The sequence below is a fragment of the Cyprinodon tularosa genome, unplaced genomic scaffold, assembly GCF_016077235.1.
Source record: "Cyprinodon tularosa strain WSP-4 unplaced genomic scaffold, ASM1607723v1 ctg366, whole genome shotgun sequence".
Taxonomy (NCBI): Eukaryota; Metazoa; Chordata; class Actinopteri; order Cyprinodontiformes; family Cyprinodontidae; genus Cyprinodon; species Cyprinodon tularosa.
The window spans coordinates 1754-21007 of record NW_024039081.1 but is presented as its reverse complement, the minus strand read 5'-3'; the positions used below and the strand labels follow the sequence as shown (position 1 = coordinate 21007).

At 41.2% G+C, this 19254-nt stretch overlaps 1 protein-coding gene across 1 annotated transcript in view; it reads left to right on the top strand.

Moving 5' to 3' along the window:
* The window catches only part of myo1g (myosin IG), a 127059-nt gene extending 110819 nt beyond the window's left edge, over positions 1–16240 (top strand). Inside the window, exon 20 of the mRNA XM_038296050.1 lies at positions 15848–16240. Coding sequence (XP_038151978.1) covers positions 15848–16010 — 163 coding nt within the window. The 3' untranslated portion in view covers positions 16011–16240. The remainder of the gene's footprint in view (positions 1–15847) is intronic.
* Positions 16241–19254: the final 3014 nt, after the last annotated feature.

Sequence of the window (19254 nt, the reverse complement as noted above, 5' to 3'; positions counted from 1 at the left end):
GGATGATGGATGGATGGATGATCAATGGATGGATGATGAATGGCTGATGGATGATGGATGGATGATGAATGGATGGATGATGAATGGATGGATGGATGATGAATGGATGGATGTATGATGAATGGATAGATGATGGATGGATGGATGATGGATGGATGGATGGATGGATGATGATCAATGGATGGATGGATGATGGATGGATGGATGGATGATCAATGGATGGATGATGAATGGCTGATGGATGATGGATGGATGATGAATGGATGGATGATGAATGGATGGATGGATGATGAATGGATGGATGATGGATGGATGGATGATGGATGGATGGATGATGGATGGATGGATGGATGGATGATGAATGGATGGATGATGAATGGATGGATGGATGGATGATGGATGGATGGAAGATGGATGGATGGATGATGAATGGATGGATGATGGATGGATGATGGATGGATGGATGGATAATCAATGGATGGATGATGAATGGATGATGGATGGATGGATGGATGGATGGATGATGGATGGATGATGGATGGATGGATGGATGAATGGATGGATGGATGGATGGATAATCAATGGATGGATGATGGATGGATGATGGATGGATGGATGATGAATGGATGGATGATGAATAGATGGATGATGGATGGATGGATGATGGATGGATGGAAGATGGATGGATGGATGATGAATGGATGGATGATGGATGGATGATGGATGGATGGATGGATAATCAATGGATGGATGATGAATGGATGATGGATGGATGGATGGATGGATGATGAATGGATGGATGGATGGATGAATGGATGGATGGATGGATGGATAATCAATGGATGGATGATGGATGGATGATGGATGGATGAATGATGAATGGATGGATGATGAATAGATGGATGATGGATGGATGGATGGATGGATAATCAATGGATGGATGATGAATGGATGATGGATGGATGGATGGATGGATGATGAATGGATGGATGATGGATGGATGGATGATGGATGGATGGATGGATGGATGATGGATCATGGATGGATGATCGATGGATGGATGATGGATGGATGGATGGATGATGAATGGATGGATGATGGATGGATGGATGGATAATCAATGGATGGATGATGAATGGATGATGGATGGATGGATGGATGATGAATGGATGGATGATGGATGGATGGATGATGGATGGATGGATGGATGGATGGATGATGGATCATGGATGGATGATCGATGGATGGATGATGGATGGATGGATGATGAATGGATGGATGATCGATGGATGGATGATGGATGGATGGATGGATGATGGATGGATGGATGATGGATCATGGATGGATGATGGATGGATGGCTGGATGATCGATGGATGGATGATGGATCATGGATGGATGATGGATGGATGGCTGGATGATCGATGGATGGATGGATGGATGGATGATGGATGGATGGATGGATGATGGATGGATGATGGATGGATGGATGGATGGATGATGGATGGATGGATGGATGATGGATGGATGGATGATGGATCATGGATGGATGATGGATGGATGGCTGGATGATCGATGGATGGATGATGGATGGATGGATGGATGATCAATGGATTTTGTGATCTGAATGATCTGGGCATCAAAAACTATCTGAAGTAAGGACATCTAAAACATTTTTTTAAATGCGAAACCAAGCTTTTAATTTTTTAATATATGTAAATAGACAGAGGATAAAATTTGCAAATCAACGTAACTAAAGCTGTTAGACACACATTAGGGAAGAAAAAGAAACAATCTTTAACCAAAGACTTTTCAAACTTGACCAACAGATGATCTGTTTACGCAAACGGAAAGGTTAAGAGTTTGGATTCTGCTCTACGTCTGAACATCCGGTGAAACGGTTGAGATGAGAGGCTCAGCTTCTGCTCCGGCTCTTTGATTAACTCCTCAACGTGTCTGAAGATTAATCAGACCGTTCACGCACCTCGCACAGCGACTCAAGCTGTGTTTGAAACTGTTATTGCATGAAAAGTCATATTTTCTGCTACTTGGAAAAATCACTGACTGCGGCTGAGTCATTTCTTCCCAGAATGGAGGAGACATGGGAAGCGGCCCAGTCAGAGGGTCCTGCTTGGACCGATGGGGTTGGTCATGATGATGGGAACCAGAACGGCTCAAGAGGTCGATTAATCGTGTGACGCCTGAGCGAATCCTGTGGGTGGTCCTCTCTGACCCGCCTGACTGCATCACAGCCGAAGGCCTGGCTGGATGTGAGGCCGAAGTTGAAGCTGTTGCCCTGGAGATTGTTTCTATGAACCCGGACGCAGCATCTGGAGGATGCAGGAGGAAAATGGAGGCTTTTCTTAACGGCAGGAGAAATTGGATTGGAGCGAGAGGATCTGAAGGATCTGTGGTATTTTTCTACCGTGTGCCAATAATGGCTGACTGTGGTGGACATTATCGCTCACCTTTCCGACCTGCTGCTAACCACAGACTGCAGCATATATAGAAAACCCGCAAAATATGTTCAAATGTAACATCACCGTTATCGAATAAAGTTATATTGCGATATAAATTGATTAGGGCTGCAAGATTATTTTGCAAATTGATTAATCAGTCAATTATTTTTTTGATTAATAATCAAAAAGCAAAATGTTCATTAAAAAAGACATTTATTAAATCAAACCAGGTGAAACTAAAACTTTTCCACTTGAGGAGTTCTGGATAGAGCAGATTGACAGACGAATATATTTTTTTATCTTAAAAGCAAAATGTTTTTTTTCAGAATCTTGGTACACAATTCCTCAGTTATGGAAGAAAAACATTGGCATCTGCGTTTTTTTCTACACCAAATTTTAAAAACGGAATTTTTAAATTCAATTTTTTAATTGAATTCCTTACACTGAATTTATTTCTGGTAAAAAATTTGCTTGCAAAAAAACTTCGCTGCAAAGAAATCATGTGCAAAAAATTCGCAATCTTGGTACACAATTCCTGCTCTACACGGGTCGCTCCGTTATGGAAGAAAAACATTGGAATCTGCGTTTTTTTTTGTACACCAAATTTTAAAAACGTAATTTTTAAATTAAATTTTTTTTATTGAATTCCTTACACTGAATTTATATCTGGTAAAGAATTTGCTTGCAAAAAATTCAGCTGCAAAGAAATCATCTGCAAAAATTCACAATCTTGGTACACAATTCCTGCTCTACACGGGTCGCTCTGTTATGGAAGAAAAACATTGGAATCTGCGTTTTTTTTTGTACACCAAATTTTAAAAACGTAATTTTTTTTAATAACATTTTTTTATTGAATTTCTTACACTAAATTTATTTCTGGTAAAAATTTGCTCCCAAAAATTTCAGCTGCAAAGAAAAATTCTGCTGCAAAGAAATCATCTGCAAAAAATTCGCAATCTTGGTACACAATTCCTGCTCTACATGGGTCGCTCAGTTATGGAAGAAAAACATTGGAATCTGCGTTTTTTTTCTACACCGAATTTTAAAAACGCAATTTTTTTACATAAAATTTTTTAATTGAATTCCTTACACTGAATTTATTTCTGGTACAAAATAGCTTGCAAAAATTTAAGCAGCAAAAAAATTCGGCTGCAAAAAAAATCAGCTGCAAAAAATTCAGCAGTTGAATGTTTTGCAGTGGAAGGAAGGAGGGTTTACTCATTTATTTAAACCATCTTTTCTCATTTTGGCTAAATTTTTCTTTAAATATTTTCGTTTCAAAACACCTGAAATTAGAATTAAATTATTGTTAGAACCTTAGAGACCAGGTGAGTTCTATCTTGACAAAAATCCCTTGGATCTAAAAGTGGGTTTACTTACTTTTCTCATCACCGTATTTTGGGTTCAGCGATCTCTGAACTAAAAAGTATCTAAGTCTTAAAAACTTCGGACGTTTCTTGCTAATTGCCTAAAGTTGAGGAAAAGCTGCAACCCGCTGGTCAGGTTGGCTGAGCAGAACGACCGCAGGTTGGATCAAACTTCTGCTTTACCCTCAAAACCCTTCAATCAACATCTTCTCTAGTCAAAGCTGACATACAGCAGAGGATAAATCTACATCCCTAAAAGTAAAAATATCCGGAATATTCCCATCATTTCCGAACCTGGAATTCATATATTCCAGTAAACAGATTGATAACGCTGCGGGGAATATTTCAAACCTTTATATTTGATGGTTATAGCTGGCAATCCTAAAGCAGCGTCTCAGAAAAGTAGATTAATATAAAGCCTATAGTAGATAATTAACTCCAAACAGCTGCAGAGGTTTTCTGAGTCTCCAGAAGTTTTCAGTCTGGGTCAGAAGAAAACATCCTCATGAAGACGACTGCTGGCTGGACAGATATCCGGTCCATAACAGATTGGTACAACGAACGCTTCACAGCAGACGCCTATCGATCTCCCGCTCCATCTTCCCCTCATTCGTCAAAAAGACCCCAAGATACTTAAATTCCTCCACTAGGGGCAGTAGATCCTCCCCAACTGAGAAGACATCTGAGAAGACACTCTACCCTTTTCCGGCTCGGATTTGGAGGCACTGATCCTCATCCCGGCCGCTTCACACTGCGGACCGCTCTAATGGGAGCTGTAGATCACGCCCCGATGAAGCCAACAGAACCAAATCATCTGTAAATAACAGAGACACAATCGTAAAGGCTGATTTATACTCTGAAATCAGGTCGTCTGCATGTGTGTCGCAGTTAACGCAGATGTGCCCGCCCCTTTACACTCTGCTCCACCTCTCCAGAATTTGTAGGTGACCGCAGACAGGAGGCCTCTGATTGGTCAATTCTACATCCGCTCTACTCTATGCGTACTTCCTGTTTGGTTTTGTTTGTATGACCGCCATTGTGGAAAATGGACCCGCTAGAAGAGCGAGGTGCGCGAGAACGCTTTGACCCTTTTCCACCATGATCCCCACTCTTTTTGGCCCTCATGTCCCTCCGTTTTTGCACAAACTTGCCCCCACTTCCTCACCGCCTCGGCCGTATCTAGAGCCACAGCTAGTTCATGATTGTCCCTCTTAAGTTGTGGCGTGGAATAACAGCGCAGACCAAGCTTCAATATTGAGTATAAATCAAAAATATCTGTGGCAAAAATATCTCAGCCCTTAATGCTGCCAAAACGGATCCCCTCAACTCCTTGACTGCGCCTAGAAACCATTGCTAAGTCTTTAAGGAAATATTACTTTTTATCGTGTTATCTAAATGAATCACATTTTTTAACAAAAATCTCATCAGAAAATAATTTCTGAAGAAAACCAGTTTTAGTTGAGAGATCAGAATCATTTAATCCGTAGTTTTTCTCCTAATCAGGTCTGATTCTGAATTTCATTAAAGTTGGACCAGGAGACCGGAAGGTGAAGATTTTGAGGAGGGTTTGATGTTTCCGCGGTAACTGCTGCTTTGCCCCAGTTCTGTCTGCAGCTTCGTCTTCATGAATTACCAGACTGGCTGTCAGAGTGGAGGCCGTGTTCAAACAGCGGTTCCTGCCGCGTTCACAGGAACGCACGCTCTGAAATCAGAGAAGAAGTCAGAACCGAGCGTTTCAGGGAATAAGAGAATTGAAACTGAAGGAGACATAAAACCTGCTTCAGAATGAGGAGCCCCTCCTCCTTACAGCAGCACAGCATCCCAGAGATGCAATGGATGGTTAGATTAAGGATGCTAGTTATCGATTATTGAATGACACCAAAGCTCATTGATCTTATCAATCAAATAACAATCAATTAATAAACTGCCATTTTAAAATAAAATTTTCACTTCTATCAAGTGGTTATTTCGAAAATATAAAGCGCTAAACATAAGTTTAATATATATTCTGATTTTAGAATATATATAATTATATTTGACCTTTTTATTCTTCCAGCCGTATTTAACATTAACTGCTTAAATAAAAACATGTTTTCTTACATTATTTATAAGATAAACAAACCAGAAGCCTGTTAGGTTACTATATGAAATAAAAATGAATAAAATTAGTAAAACCGATTGGCAGAGATGCTAATCCATCAAAAACAGGGTATGTCGCTGTGACATACTGTCCAACTATTATGTCAGAGATGCTAACTCTGAGAGAGCTAGCTCTGTTTTTAGTTTAATCCACCAATCAGAGCTCGGAGAGACTTTGTTTTGCTATCAGAGGTTCTGGTTGCTCTCAGAGGAATTTTAAAACTCGGCTCCATGAAGGTCATTAAATCATTCTTCTCCATCTACCATGCTAACTGCTAGCGTGTTCCAATCGTTTAGCGTAATGTCGTCTACTTTTCTATCATCTCCTTCTGATCCGAACAGAGAAGTTCTGCTGCTCCTCCATGCAGCGCCGCTAAATGGGCCCATTTAGGAGAACTGAAGAAGTTTATCCAAAGTTTAGATTTCCTATTAAGCCTTTTTCGCAGTAAAATTTGCGTGTTTTTCCAACATGGGTCGACCTGCTAACAATTGGCATTTGGCTCCCTTCCCACTTGCAAAAAAGGTTGTCTATCCCCTCGCTGGAAGCTGTGTGTCCAGTGTCATCATTACGCTGGTTTAGCGTTGATGATGTCACCAGTGCGACAGAAATCAGGATAGTAAACAATGGAGAGCAACATGTAAGGAAGCCAGGGCGTAGTCAGTGTGCTTGTTTCTCTCTATTATCTTTCCGAATTCCTCTCATCAGACCTGATTCATATTTATCAAATGTAAAATCAGAAGCAAGTGGCGCTGTTTGTTGACAGTGAGCTGTTCCCACCGCCACTAAAACCTGATTGTTCCCCAGTTTAAACAGATTTACAACCAGTTGAAAAGCAGTATAACAGAAAGTCCATCCTGGATCCCTGGATTCATTAAACAGTGGAAATAATCTACACTGGAATTTGGATCCATTTATGGTTCTGTTCTACCAGTGAATTTCTGCTGAAGGATGCGGCCTCCTAGCCTCGTGAGACCATCCTGCTCTCGCGAGCTTTCAAGATTTCACTCGCTAATCAGTTTGGAGACTCTCCGTTGAAGAAAATTTGGAGCCGTTCACCAAACAAACGTCCAATCAGCGTTGGCTTTGAGGCGGGTTGAGGTGTGACGCAACGAGAAGCGCCACAGTTCAGTTTAAAGAACATGGCGGCTTCAGCCAATGAAACTAGCGTTAGCGTGGCTATCGAGCAAGTTTTATCGGAATTACAGAGTATTTCTTCACTGAAAGAAGAGCAAAACACTGCTCTGGAGGCTTTTCTCAGAGGAAAAGATGTTTTTGCTCTTCTCCCGACTGGTTTCGGCAAGAGTTTGATCTATCAATTGGCTCCTCTTCGTCGTCGCTCTGTTAGTACGTCATATGCTTCGTTGATCTGATTGGTTTATTTGGCCCGTCTATCACCAACATAGGCCAATCAGCTAACCAGTATTTTCGCCCCTTCCCAAAATTACTTCAACGGAATGTTTCCAGATGGATATGCGGAGAAAATCCATCTGGCGGAGTCAGGTTAGCGGCCTCTAGTGGCCGGCAATATCATTACAATTATGAAAAACGTTCCTTTTAAAGGAAAAGTCCGTTCAGCAAGGAATAATCAAATATCACGTTCACAGTGATATAATGAATTTAGAGTTAATCAGTAAAAAAATTAAAAATTATTTTTGTTGCGATCACTGAGTCTGGGAGCGGCCATTTTTTCCCAAATATAGTAGCACCTCCCTCCTGCCATCTCCTGGCAGTGAAGTCACGGTGCGGTAAGCCTAGCGCCATTCTTTAAACCAGGGGAAAATAAAACTTTTCCCTTTTAATGAATTCTGGATTATAGAGCATCATCTATTTGTTCATGTTTCTGTTTTTTTTTCTAAGAGGGTCACCCTGTCAGCTAAATACATGTTTTACCGTCTCTAGACTTGAGTTTATGATTAATCAATTACTAAATTAGTTGATAATTATTTCAATAATCGATTGATCTGATTAATTGTGCAGACATTTTAGTTGTGATCTTTTTAAGATAGACACCATAGAGTTGTTTTAGAGGATGTTGTTTTTCTCCAGGAATCAACCATAAATACATTTAAGAATAACAAGAAACAAAGCAAAGATAAACATCAGGAGCAGAAACAAAGCTGAGAGACGTCAACATTGACAGAAAATCCGATTTTACGCTCCACTCTGCTGAGAAGCGCCGAGCAAACGCTTCCTGTGTTACAGAACGATTATATGATCACATGTTGGAGAGCAACACTGCAGATGAGGAGCAGCACTGGCTATATTTACCAGAACAAGAGATAGATTGTCAGAGAATATGAGTTTTAGAGTTTAGATGAATAACAGATGCTGTTGTTCCTCTGATGCTGCAGCTAAATCTCTCACTCAACTTAAAACATTAAATTAAAAATGAGATGATCCAATCTGGGACTGAACTGAATTATTAAGGAATAAAGAAGCATTTAAAGCTTGATGTTTGTCATTCGTCGTCTACAGCCAAGATTTAAAGCAACCAAACCACAGTTTTCAGAAGCATTCTGAAAAGAAAATCTGAAAAGTGTGGTGTGCTTTTTTCCAGCTATTTCTGAGGTCACTGTAGGACATTTAAAAATATTTCACTTTGCTGTTTTAGCTGAGTCTGGGTAGACAGAGAGCCTCCAGGAAGTCATTCATAAACAAATAATCGATTTACGATTAATTATTAATTCATATTTTATTAGTTTAAAATGTGTTCAACTTGATTTATTGTTCATTCCGTTTTACTGCTAGTGCTTTTTTTAAAGGAGAAGTGCGGTCATATTCAGAATTCAAACTTCTGAAAGTACTTTAAGTATAAATTTATTACATACTGATTACATAATGATCAGTGTTTTTAATTCAGAGTAATTTTCATGTGAATGTGCTTTACTGGAGGCATCCATGTTTGTCAAAGAACACTACTGCCACCTACTGGTTAGTGACGTCACGGTGCGGTATCGGCTGTTGATCAAGTCCCAGTGCTGTATCTGGTGTTTGTCACAACGCGTTATTATCCAACTCATCTTGAAAACATTCTTCTTCCAAATGTTGGCTACATATTACGGGTTTTTTCTCTGGCCAGAAGTTCGATGGCAAATCCTCCCTCTTCAAGTTGGCGATCCAACGACCAACCCGTCCGTGGAGGATCAGGAATCAGAAAGGTGGAATAACTCTTTTTTTCCCACTTTTACCCGATGTATTCCAGCATCCAGCTGCCATGCACGTGGGCATTGTCAGTTTCACTATAGCTCTGGTGAATTTCAATGGTGAAGTCCTCTGGAAATCTTCAATAATTGTTGTTGATTGCAGATGTGTCTAGTAGTTCCCATTGATTTAGCTTGTAAAGCGGGGAGAATGGCGCTAGGCTTACCGCACCGTGACGTCACTGCTGGAATATGGCAGGAGGGAGGGGCTACTATAGTTGGGCAAAAATGGCCGCTCCCAGACTCTGTGATCGAGAGGAAAATATGATTATTTTTTTACCAATAAACGCTGCAGACGTATTAGTTTAAGGTATAGATCATGATCCATTGATGACATTTTTCAGTTAATTAATGTGTTCCATAACGCTTTGGATGATTAAATGAGTAATTTCAGGTCGAACAAAGGTTTTCTCTGCCGCCCTGGTGGTCTGTAGGGGAAATACCGTACTTGCAATTGCAGGAGCCCTCGGCCCGCACCCACAGGCTCAGAAGTCTCGTGCATCGCGAGAGTCGGTCTTGCTTTACGGCGAGAACTGCTACACGCCCCCAGTGAAAGGCATGCTCGTTGCTAGCGCAGTGGCGATAATTTGTGCAGTTATCATGGCGGAACCAGCGAGAATTTTCAAACTCGAAAACTGGAACAAAATAGTCACTTACCGCAGCAGACATGGTGATTCGTTGCGTTCGCCTGTCTGCTAAGCTCGAAACAACCGCGCCTGGCTTGACGGAGAAACCAGGAGAACAACTGAGCATATTTACGACAGTGCACTTATACTTTCGCCCTGTGGGGGGAGCCTCGCTGGAAAATCAACACCGGTTGCATAGTGTACCTTTAAGTACCGCGCCTTTGAAAAATATTAGACTAAACTCACATTGGGTTTCGTCAGAGAAGAGAAATGGAGTTAAAAGATTTGAAAGTTGTGTTTTTTATCTCGTTTGACATTAATATGCCCACTTTTGTGGACAGACTCTACAGTAATTATATCTATAATAACATCATTTCTAGATGATCTGTGAAAAGCAGCAGCTTTAAGCTGAGATTTCTCAAGTTTTAGCACAAAAACAACTTTTTAGGAAGGAGAGATTTCTGCACAAATCTTTCAGTTGATACCAACTAATCTGCTTACTTATACTTTTTAATTGTTTTTGTTTATTTCGAGGATCCTTTCAACATTTTTCGCATAAACTCCCCAGACTTTGCAGGCAGTAACGGATCAAATCAAAGCCAGAACCCTCTCACATGTTCCTCCTCGGATAATTTGCTGTGACGCACTCACCTGGCGAAGCTGGACGCCAAAACTGTTGCATAACATCTATAATTATATAATCTGCAGAAATCTAATTCACCTTCCAAATGTTGGGCTTTAATTCTAACTTCCAGAGATGATTCAGGAGGAGATCAGTCCGTCCGGTTGACTCATCGGCCGGCTGCTGCCAAAGCAGACACATGTTTGCCAAGTTGGCTTAGATACGTGAAGCCAGCAGCATATCAGTTACTTTCTCCACACTCAGGTGTCCACAAATAGCAGCTCTGCAAAGCCCTCAGCTTCTGGTCAGACGCTGCGACGGAAAAACAACAACATTTGAATCAGTTTGCGGCTCAGCCTCAGAGTCCTCTGAGCTTGAGACGCTGACGCTGGTTTGGAGTTTGAGGTGTTTGTCAGACGGAGACCTGAGCCCGTCGGATCCCATGAAGTCACATCGTCTTTTTTATTTAAAAAAAATCTCAGGTTTTAGTAAAATATCTGCAAAACACCAAAAAACAAACCTGGAAAAGTTTTTCTTTGCTTTCTAACTAGAATTTATCTCACAGTTTAATATCAAATCAATCAGCAGTTTATGCTGAAGTCTCACCCACCAAATTATTCCTTATTTCAGAGACATTAAACATGCAATGAAATGAGAAGGAATGTCCTCCTTAGGATCCAGGATATCCGTGGAATTCCAGTTTAACACAAAGTCTAACAGGCAACCCAGATATGGTTCATTTCCGCACATTATCAGCCTGGGGTTCAACCCAAATACCCCAAATAGTAGCTCCTACCTCCTCATCTTAGCTCCCATTCTTCACTTTTTTTATGAGGTCAACAGTAAGAACACTATTCAGGGCAGGAAAGGGTCCCTACTGCTGATGGACGTCATTGGACAATGGAAACACAGAAAGAAATACCTTCTGGAAAAGAAGCTCTCCATTATAAAACATGGGTCACACAGACAGAGCCGGAGCTAGGCTTTTAAAACAGGGCTGGCACGGTATTATTTTGGGCGGGGTCAATATATAAAAGGTTCAGTTACATAACAAACAGATTATTTTATTAAGTGTACAGCAAAAATAGAAATAAACAAGTACTCAATGTGTTCCTTGGACTAATCAAATCCAGGAGGAAACAAAAACTTGAGGTAAATTTGGATGTGTCGAAACAAGGCAGTGCTTTTAAATGTGAACCACAAGAAGAAGAAGAATAGAAAAAACAAAACAGAAACACATAAAGCTCTTTAAAACTGATTATAGTTGACCTCTGCCTGGTGATATGACAACACCGAGTTCACAAAAACAATCAGAACGGCAAAATCCTGCAGTTCTGGTGAGATGAAGCAAAATGTTTTACAGTTTTCCATATTTAGGTATGAGTATGCCCAGGTGTCTTCATCTATATCTGCTATTCTTGACTTATGGTGTGTTTATTAATTTAAAGGCAGAGAAACTTCTTTCGGAGGATGCAGTGCTAACTGGAACCACAAGCTTAATTTTATGCTGCCTAAAAAAATCATGGAAAACCTCTTTATAAGGTTCCAAAAAACACAACAAAGTCAAGTAGAGAAACTGGTCTCACTTTCTCCATCGTCTCGTTTGATGAAGCTCATACTGAAGGTTTTCTAAGTCTGACTTGAATGTTTTCCTCAAAGCAAGCAGAGGCTCCTCTTTTAGGACCTGACTCCTTCCGTTGAAGTAATTTTGGGAAGGGGCGAAAATACTGGTTAGCTGATTGGCCTATGTTGGTGATAGACGGGCCAAATAAACCAATCAGATCAATGAAGCACATGACGTACTAACAGAGCGACGACGAAGAGGAGCCAATTGATAGATCAAACTCTTGCCGAAACCAGTCGGGAGGAGAGCAAAAACATCTTTTCCTCTGAGAAAAGCCTCCAGAGCAGTGTAAAAAAAACATTGAAAAAAACTAAAAATTAAAGAGAAAAATCGGAAAATAATAAAAGCTAAAAAAAATAGCAAACATATATTAAGGACTTCTACATTATTATAAATAACTCTTCCATTTTCTAAAATGTGCTTTCTACAAATTAGTTTTTTAAAACATGTTTTCTTTCAATAATTTTGGGCCAAATCTCTTTCCGTACTCCTGGTTGGTTTAAGTTGGGATTACACTGTGCGATTTTTTGCCCTTTTCAGGCCGACTTTAAAGTCGTGCCAGAATTTTTCTATTGGCCCGACTTTCTACCTGATGGTGCGTCGCGCTCAGGGTGTAACGAGGCGCGATCAGCCTCTCATGACCTCCTCCCGATCAGGAATCGTGAGGTCGGGAGGAATCAAACATGTTTGAAATTTGTAAGGTGTCGTAAAGCTGGGCGTACACTGTGCGATTTTTTTGCCCTTTCCGGTGGCAATTTTCCAAGTTGGCTTAGATTTTCCAGTGGTGCAAGCATTTTCCGATCCTGCCGACTTTCAGCCTGATAGTGCATCGTGTTAACCTGACTCCGCCAGATGGATTTGCTCCGCATATCCATCTGGAAACCTTCTGTTGAAGTAATTTTGGGAAGGGGCGAAAATACTGGTTAGCTGATTGGCCTATGTTGGTGATAGACGGGCCAAATAAACCAATCAGATCAACGAAGCATATGACGTACTAACAGAGCGACGACGAAAACACAACCACAAGCCAGGCTACTCTTGCCGAAACCAGTCGGGAGAAGAGCAAAAACATCTTTTCCTCTGAGAAAAGCCTCCAGAGCAGGGTTTTGCTCTTCTTTCAGTGAAGAAATACTCTGTAATTCCCATAAAACTTGCTCGATAGCCACGCTAACGCTAGTTTCATGGGCTGAAGCCGCCATGTTCTTTAGACTGAACTGTCGCGCTTCTCGTTGGGTCACACCTCAACCCGCCTCAAAGCCAACTCTGATTGGACGTTCGTTTGGTGAACGGCTCCAAATTTTCTTTAACGGAGAGTCTCCAGACTGATCTGCGAGTGAAACCTTGAAAGCTCGCGAGATCAGGATGGTCTCACGAGGCTAGCATCGTGTAGTGTACAGTGGTTAATGAGGGGCGATCAGTCTCTAACGACCACCTCCCCATCAGGAATCGTGTTTGATTTTCTCCCGACCGTCATGGGCCAATCGCAAGGATTCTTCTTCTTCTTCTTCCTCTCAGATGAAAACACAGAAGCATGGCGGGGGTGCAATGAGTGAAATTAAGTTCTTTCTGTAAAATTGACACACCGTAGTAGCCACGTTTGCTCAGCCATGTCTTTTTCCAAATACGTTGTTGCGTTTCACTCTAGCGAGCTTCATATTCCTCTTCTACTGTTTGGCTTCCGGATAGACGAGTCCGTGTAGCGCCATCTCACTGCGCAGCTGAGTCCCACCTGGTTTTTAGACGTACAGTGTGAGCAGCTAGATCGCATCAGAGCGTCGCACAGTGTGAGAACAAACATCGTTAGCTGTAAACTCTTAAACCCTGTGTTTCGTCGTATAGCGTTCGAGCTGTAGCTCCGTGCAAAGATTGAATGCATGCAACCGAGTCTCAGGTCAGACCCAAACACTTTTGGACGCAGGTTTTGTTATCAATAGTTATCATTTATTATATTTCTTCTTTCAGTGAAGAAATACTCTGTAATTCCGATAAAACTTGCTCAATAGCCACGCTAATGCTAGTTTCATCGGCTGAAGCCGCCATGTTCTTTAGACTGAACTGTCGCGCTTCTCGTTGCGTCACACCTCAACCGGCCTCAAAGCCAACGCTGATTGGACGTTCGTTTGGTGAACGGCTCCAAATTTTCTTTAACGGAGAGTCTCCAGACTGATCTGCGAGTTAAACCTTGAAAGCTCGCGAGATCAGGATGGTCTCACGAGGCTAGGCCGTTGCTGCTACAGTGACTTATGATTGCGACCAGGAAATGAATGTAGAGAGCGTTGGAGAGGAGGGGGGGCTGTGAAGCTAAAGGTAGCCAGATGGCTTGTTGTGCTAACATGTGGTGGTGCGCTGTCACCAATGGTTCCATTCACGGTGCGCAGTCACAATTTTTCCGTGTGTGATCATATACTACTCAGAATTGCATAATTGTATCTTCTTGGTTATTTTATCGAACTGTCTCCATATCCTGAACCTTTATCACTTGTTGTACTTCATATGGGGCCCACCCACATAATGGTGCTTACGGGCCTCTTGTTGTGTCGTTACACCATTGGCGCTTATTGCATTAGTCAGAAGTTTACTCCCTAGTTGCCGCTCAAAGCTGTGCATCCTGTGAAACGGCAGAGGTTGAATCCTCGAGTAAAAAACAAAAATATAAGACTCATCTTACAGCAGAATATACTAAAGTATATCCACGTCTAGTGAAGAAGTGTGTATGTATGGGGCACAGTGCGGGTCAGTTGTCTCACGGGGCGGGGGTTCAATAAGCATCTCCCTTAAATTAGTTTTCGGAACTTAGGATGTCCTGCAACGTCTCCCCTACTTGCCGTTAAAACAGCACTTTAGTACCAATAAACGTACTTAGAAGTTCTAGGAACCACTATTAAACCTGTAGATTGAGATTGAACTAACAGATTCTGCAGAGTGGGAGAATAGAGATAGAATGAAGCAGAATGATGAAAAAGGGGTCCCTATGTCCTCCAGCAGTCTAAGCCTATAGTATCATAACTATAGAGATAGCTCAGGATAACCTGAGCCACTCTAACTAGAAGCTTTATCAAAAAGGAAAGTTTTAAGCCTAGCCTTAAAAGTAGACAGGGTGTCTGCCTCACGGACTAAAACTGGTAGTTGGTTCCACAGGAGAGGAGCCTGAGAACTAAAAGATCTGCCTCCCATTCTACTTTTAGAAATTCTAGGAACCACTAGTAAACCTGCAGATTGAGAGCGAAGTGCTCTGTTAGGAACATAAGGAACAATCAGATCTCTGATATCAGATGGAGCTTGGCCATTTAAGGCTTTATATGTGAGAAGGAGGATTTTAAATTCTATTCTGGATTTAACAGGAAGCCAATGAAGAGAAGATGGCGACACGTTTCTTCTAATTAATGATAACAATCTGTGAGAGAAAAGGATCCAACCGACACTCCTGTGAATCTGTTTTCATAAAGTATTCCCATCATTTCTGCCTGGCTCTCCTTCTTTCCTTTTTAGGTTTTTTTGTGGTTCTTTATATCATTATCTTAACTGCCTTCCTGCATTCTGACAACTGGGTGAATTTCAGACTAGGTTTTACCTCTGAAATCATGTTAAATATGATCATTAATGTCATACATGCATTTATATCAACACTAGACTCTTTAGAATAAATAACTGAGACTTGTTGCTCTGTGGATTTTATAAACCTTTGCATTAAAGTTTTGAAAGCAGGAAGTTTTTCAAAGATCAGGTGACTGTTTATCCGTCTGATTTCAATCTGCAGGTCGCTGATGGAGACACAAGGTCCCTGATTAACCGATGTTCTCTGTCTCCCAGCATCAGGAAAGGTCTGCTCCCCGTGAAGGTCTGCCGCTCGGCGCTGCAGCTCCACATGCGAGGCAAACCCAAGAGCGTCACCGTGGAAACCAAAGCGGGGCAGACCGTCGCAGACTTCAAGAAGAGCCGAGACGGTTTCATCCTGCTGGTTCCCGATAAATGAGGGGAACTTCTTCTTCAGCTTCGCCGCACATCCCCACCCCATAGGGAGCAGAACCCGGTTCATCTAGCCTGAGCTGCACGCAGAGAAACGACGAGGTGTTAGCCAAACTATACAGACTCTTAAATCTGCTACAATACTGAGACGTTTCACATGATTTCTGCTTTTTTTTATAGGATGTTTTTTAAAATATAGTCTAGAAATATAATAAATGATAACTATTGATAACAAAACCTGCGTCCAAAAGTGTTTGGGTTTGACCTGAGACTCTGTTGCATGCATTCAAGCGTTGCACGGAGCTACAGCTCACACTGTACGACGAAACCGCAGGGTTTAAAAGTTTACCGATCACGATGTTTGTTCTCACACTGTGCGACGCTCCAATGCGATCTACCTGCTCACACTGTACGTCTAAAAACCGGGTGGGACTCAGCTCCCACCTAGGAGTCCCACTCGGACTCATCTTTCCAGAAGCCAAACGAGTAGAAGAGGAATATGAAGCTCGCTAGAGTGAAACGCAACAACGTATTTGGAAAAAGACGTGGCTGAGCAAACGTGGCTACTACGATCTGTCAATTTTACAGAAAGAACTCCATTTCACTCTTTGCACCCCCGCCATTATTCTGCGTTTTCATCTGAGAGGAAGAAGAAGAAGAATCCTTGCGATTTGTCGGGAGAAAATCAAACACTAGTCTTGATGAAGAGGTGGTCGTTAGAGACTGATCGCCAGTCTCACGATGCTAGCCTCGTGAGACCATCCTGATCTCGCGAGCTTTCAAGGTTTCACTCGCTAATCAGTCTGGAGACTCTCCGTTGAAGAAAATTTGGAGCCGTTCACCAAACGAACGTCCAATCAGCGTTGGCTTTGAGGCGGGTTGAGGTGTGACGCAACGAGAAGCGCGACAGTTCAGTCTAAAGAACATGGCGGCTTCAGCCGATGAAACTAGCGTTAGCGTGGCTATCGAGCAAGTTTTATCGGAATTACAGAGTATTTCTTCCCTGAAAGAAGAGCAAAACACTGCTCTGGAGGCTTTTCTCAGAGGAAAAGACTGGTTTCAGCAAGAGTTTGATCTATCAATTGGCTCCTCTTCGTCGTCGCTCTGTTAGTACGTCATATGCTTCGTTGATCTGATTGGTTTATTTGGCCCGTCTATCACCAACATAGGCCAATCAGCTAACCAGTATTTTCGCCCCTTCCCAAAATTACTTCAACGGAAGGTTTCAAAATGGATATGCGGAGCAAATCCATCTGGCGGAGTCAGGTTAACACGATGCACTATCAGGCTAAAAGTTGGCAGGATCGGAAAATGCTCGCACGACTGGAAAGTCGCCCCGAAAAGGGCAAAAAAATCGCACAGTTTATGTCCAGCTTCCCGACACCGTACGAATTTCAAACACGGTTGATTTCCTCCCGACCTCACGATTCCTGATCGGGAGGAGGTCACAAGAGGCTGATCGCGCCTCGTTACGCCCTGAGCGCGACGCACCATCAGGCTGAAAGTCGGGCTAATAGAAAAATTCTGGCACAACTGGAAAGTCGGCCTGAAAAGGGCAAAAAATCGCACGGTGTAAGCCCAACTTAAACCAACCAGGAGTACGGAGAGATTTGGCCCAAAATTATTGAAAGAAAACATGTTTTAAAAAACAAATTTGTAGAAAGCACATTTTAGAAAATGGAACTTTAAAAAAAGATTTTGAGAGTTATTTATAATAATGTAGAAGTCCTTAATATATGTTTGCTATTTTTCTAGCTTTCATTATTTTCCGATTTTTCTCTTTAATTTTTAGTTTTTTTTCAATGTTTTCTTTAGATTTTATGTTCTTTTTTTTTTTAGATTTTATTTTCTCAATTTTCCATTTTACACTACCAATAGAAACGCTGCCCGACCGAGAATTATACGGGATAAAAAACCAATTTGTAGAAAGCACACTTTAGATAATGGATCTTTAAAAAAAGACTTTGAGAGTTATTTATAATAATGTAGAAGTCCATAATGCTATTTTCACAAATTATTTTTTAGCTTTCATTATTTTCCTTTTTCACTTTAATTTTTTACTTTTTTTTCAAATTTTTTTAGATTTTATTTTCTCAATTTTCCATTTTACACTACCAATAGAAACGCTGCCCGACCGAAAATTATACGGGATGAAATAATAAAAAAAAACAGGATTGGAAGAACGAATCTGTAAAATCCGTCTAACCTTGAAACTACTTAAAAAAAAAGAAAAGACATCTAATAAAAAGGGAAAAGATAACTGAAAAAAATGTATTTGGATTAACAACAGGAAAAAAATGGAAAGAAATATTGAACTTTTTCATACAGATTATAAAATACTTTTAAACATTTGTTTCTTTTTATTAAGTCTTTCAAAGTTCAGTTTTCCAAACCCGTTTTCTTCAAATGTTTTCAATCAGTTTGGAACAAATCTCTCTCTGTAGAGGAGGATCAGTCTTTAGAGTTGTCACACGGTGCAGAACTCTGAGGAAATTGGACTTGGAGCTGCTTCCTGTTTCCTCCCTGCGGTCCTGATGATAAACATCACAGGACCGAACGTCGCCTTTATCTTCTTCATCCACTTTTTCCTCATGGGGTTTAATTTGCTCTCGTTTTGTTCTGGAGGTTCGAGCCCCTGCTGGAGCGGGAGAACCAAGAACACAAAATAAAGTGTTGGGACGGGAGCTAAAGCAGTTTGATATGAGGTGATGTCAGATGAGAATACCCATATTCAATATGCATAAAGAAGACATCAAATTAATAGAAATATAATAACCATGAGTTGAACGTTAATTCTAGTCGTAGCTCATCCTAAATCTATGGCTAAAAATCTCCACAGCTGTTTGGGTTCCCGCACAGATGTGTCTTCCTGTTCTCATGTTCTGGTTTATTTTAATTCATCATATATATAAAATAACATGTTTACGTGCCGCTAGGTTTCTGTTTTATGTCCAACTAATCTGATTTCTGTCCACAGACTTTCCAATTCCCTGGATATAAATATCTAACCTAGAATCTTATTTTAGTTGAAATTCTGCAGCCGAGCAGGAAAAGCTGATCCTTTTCAGCGTTTTTACCGTCGCCTCATTAGTCAGACTAAAGGTGGAGCAGAACTGATGCTGTTGGTGGATCCAGAGTCTAGTTAAAGCGATGAAGTCGCCTCCAGATGTTTGCTGAGTCTCCAAACCGAGGCCCTGCGGCGTGTTAATCTGCCGCCGCGCCTCCAGTCTGATGAATCACTGGCTTTGTGT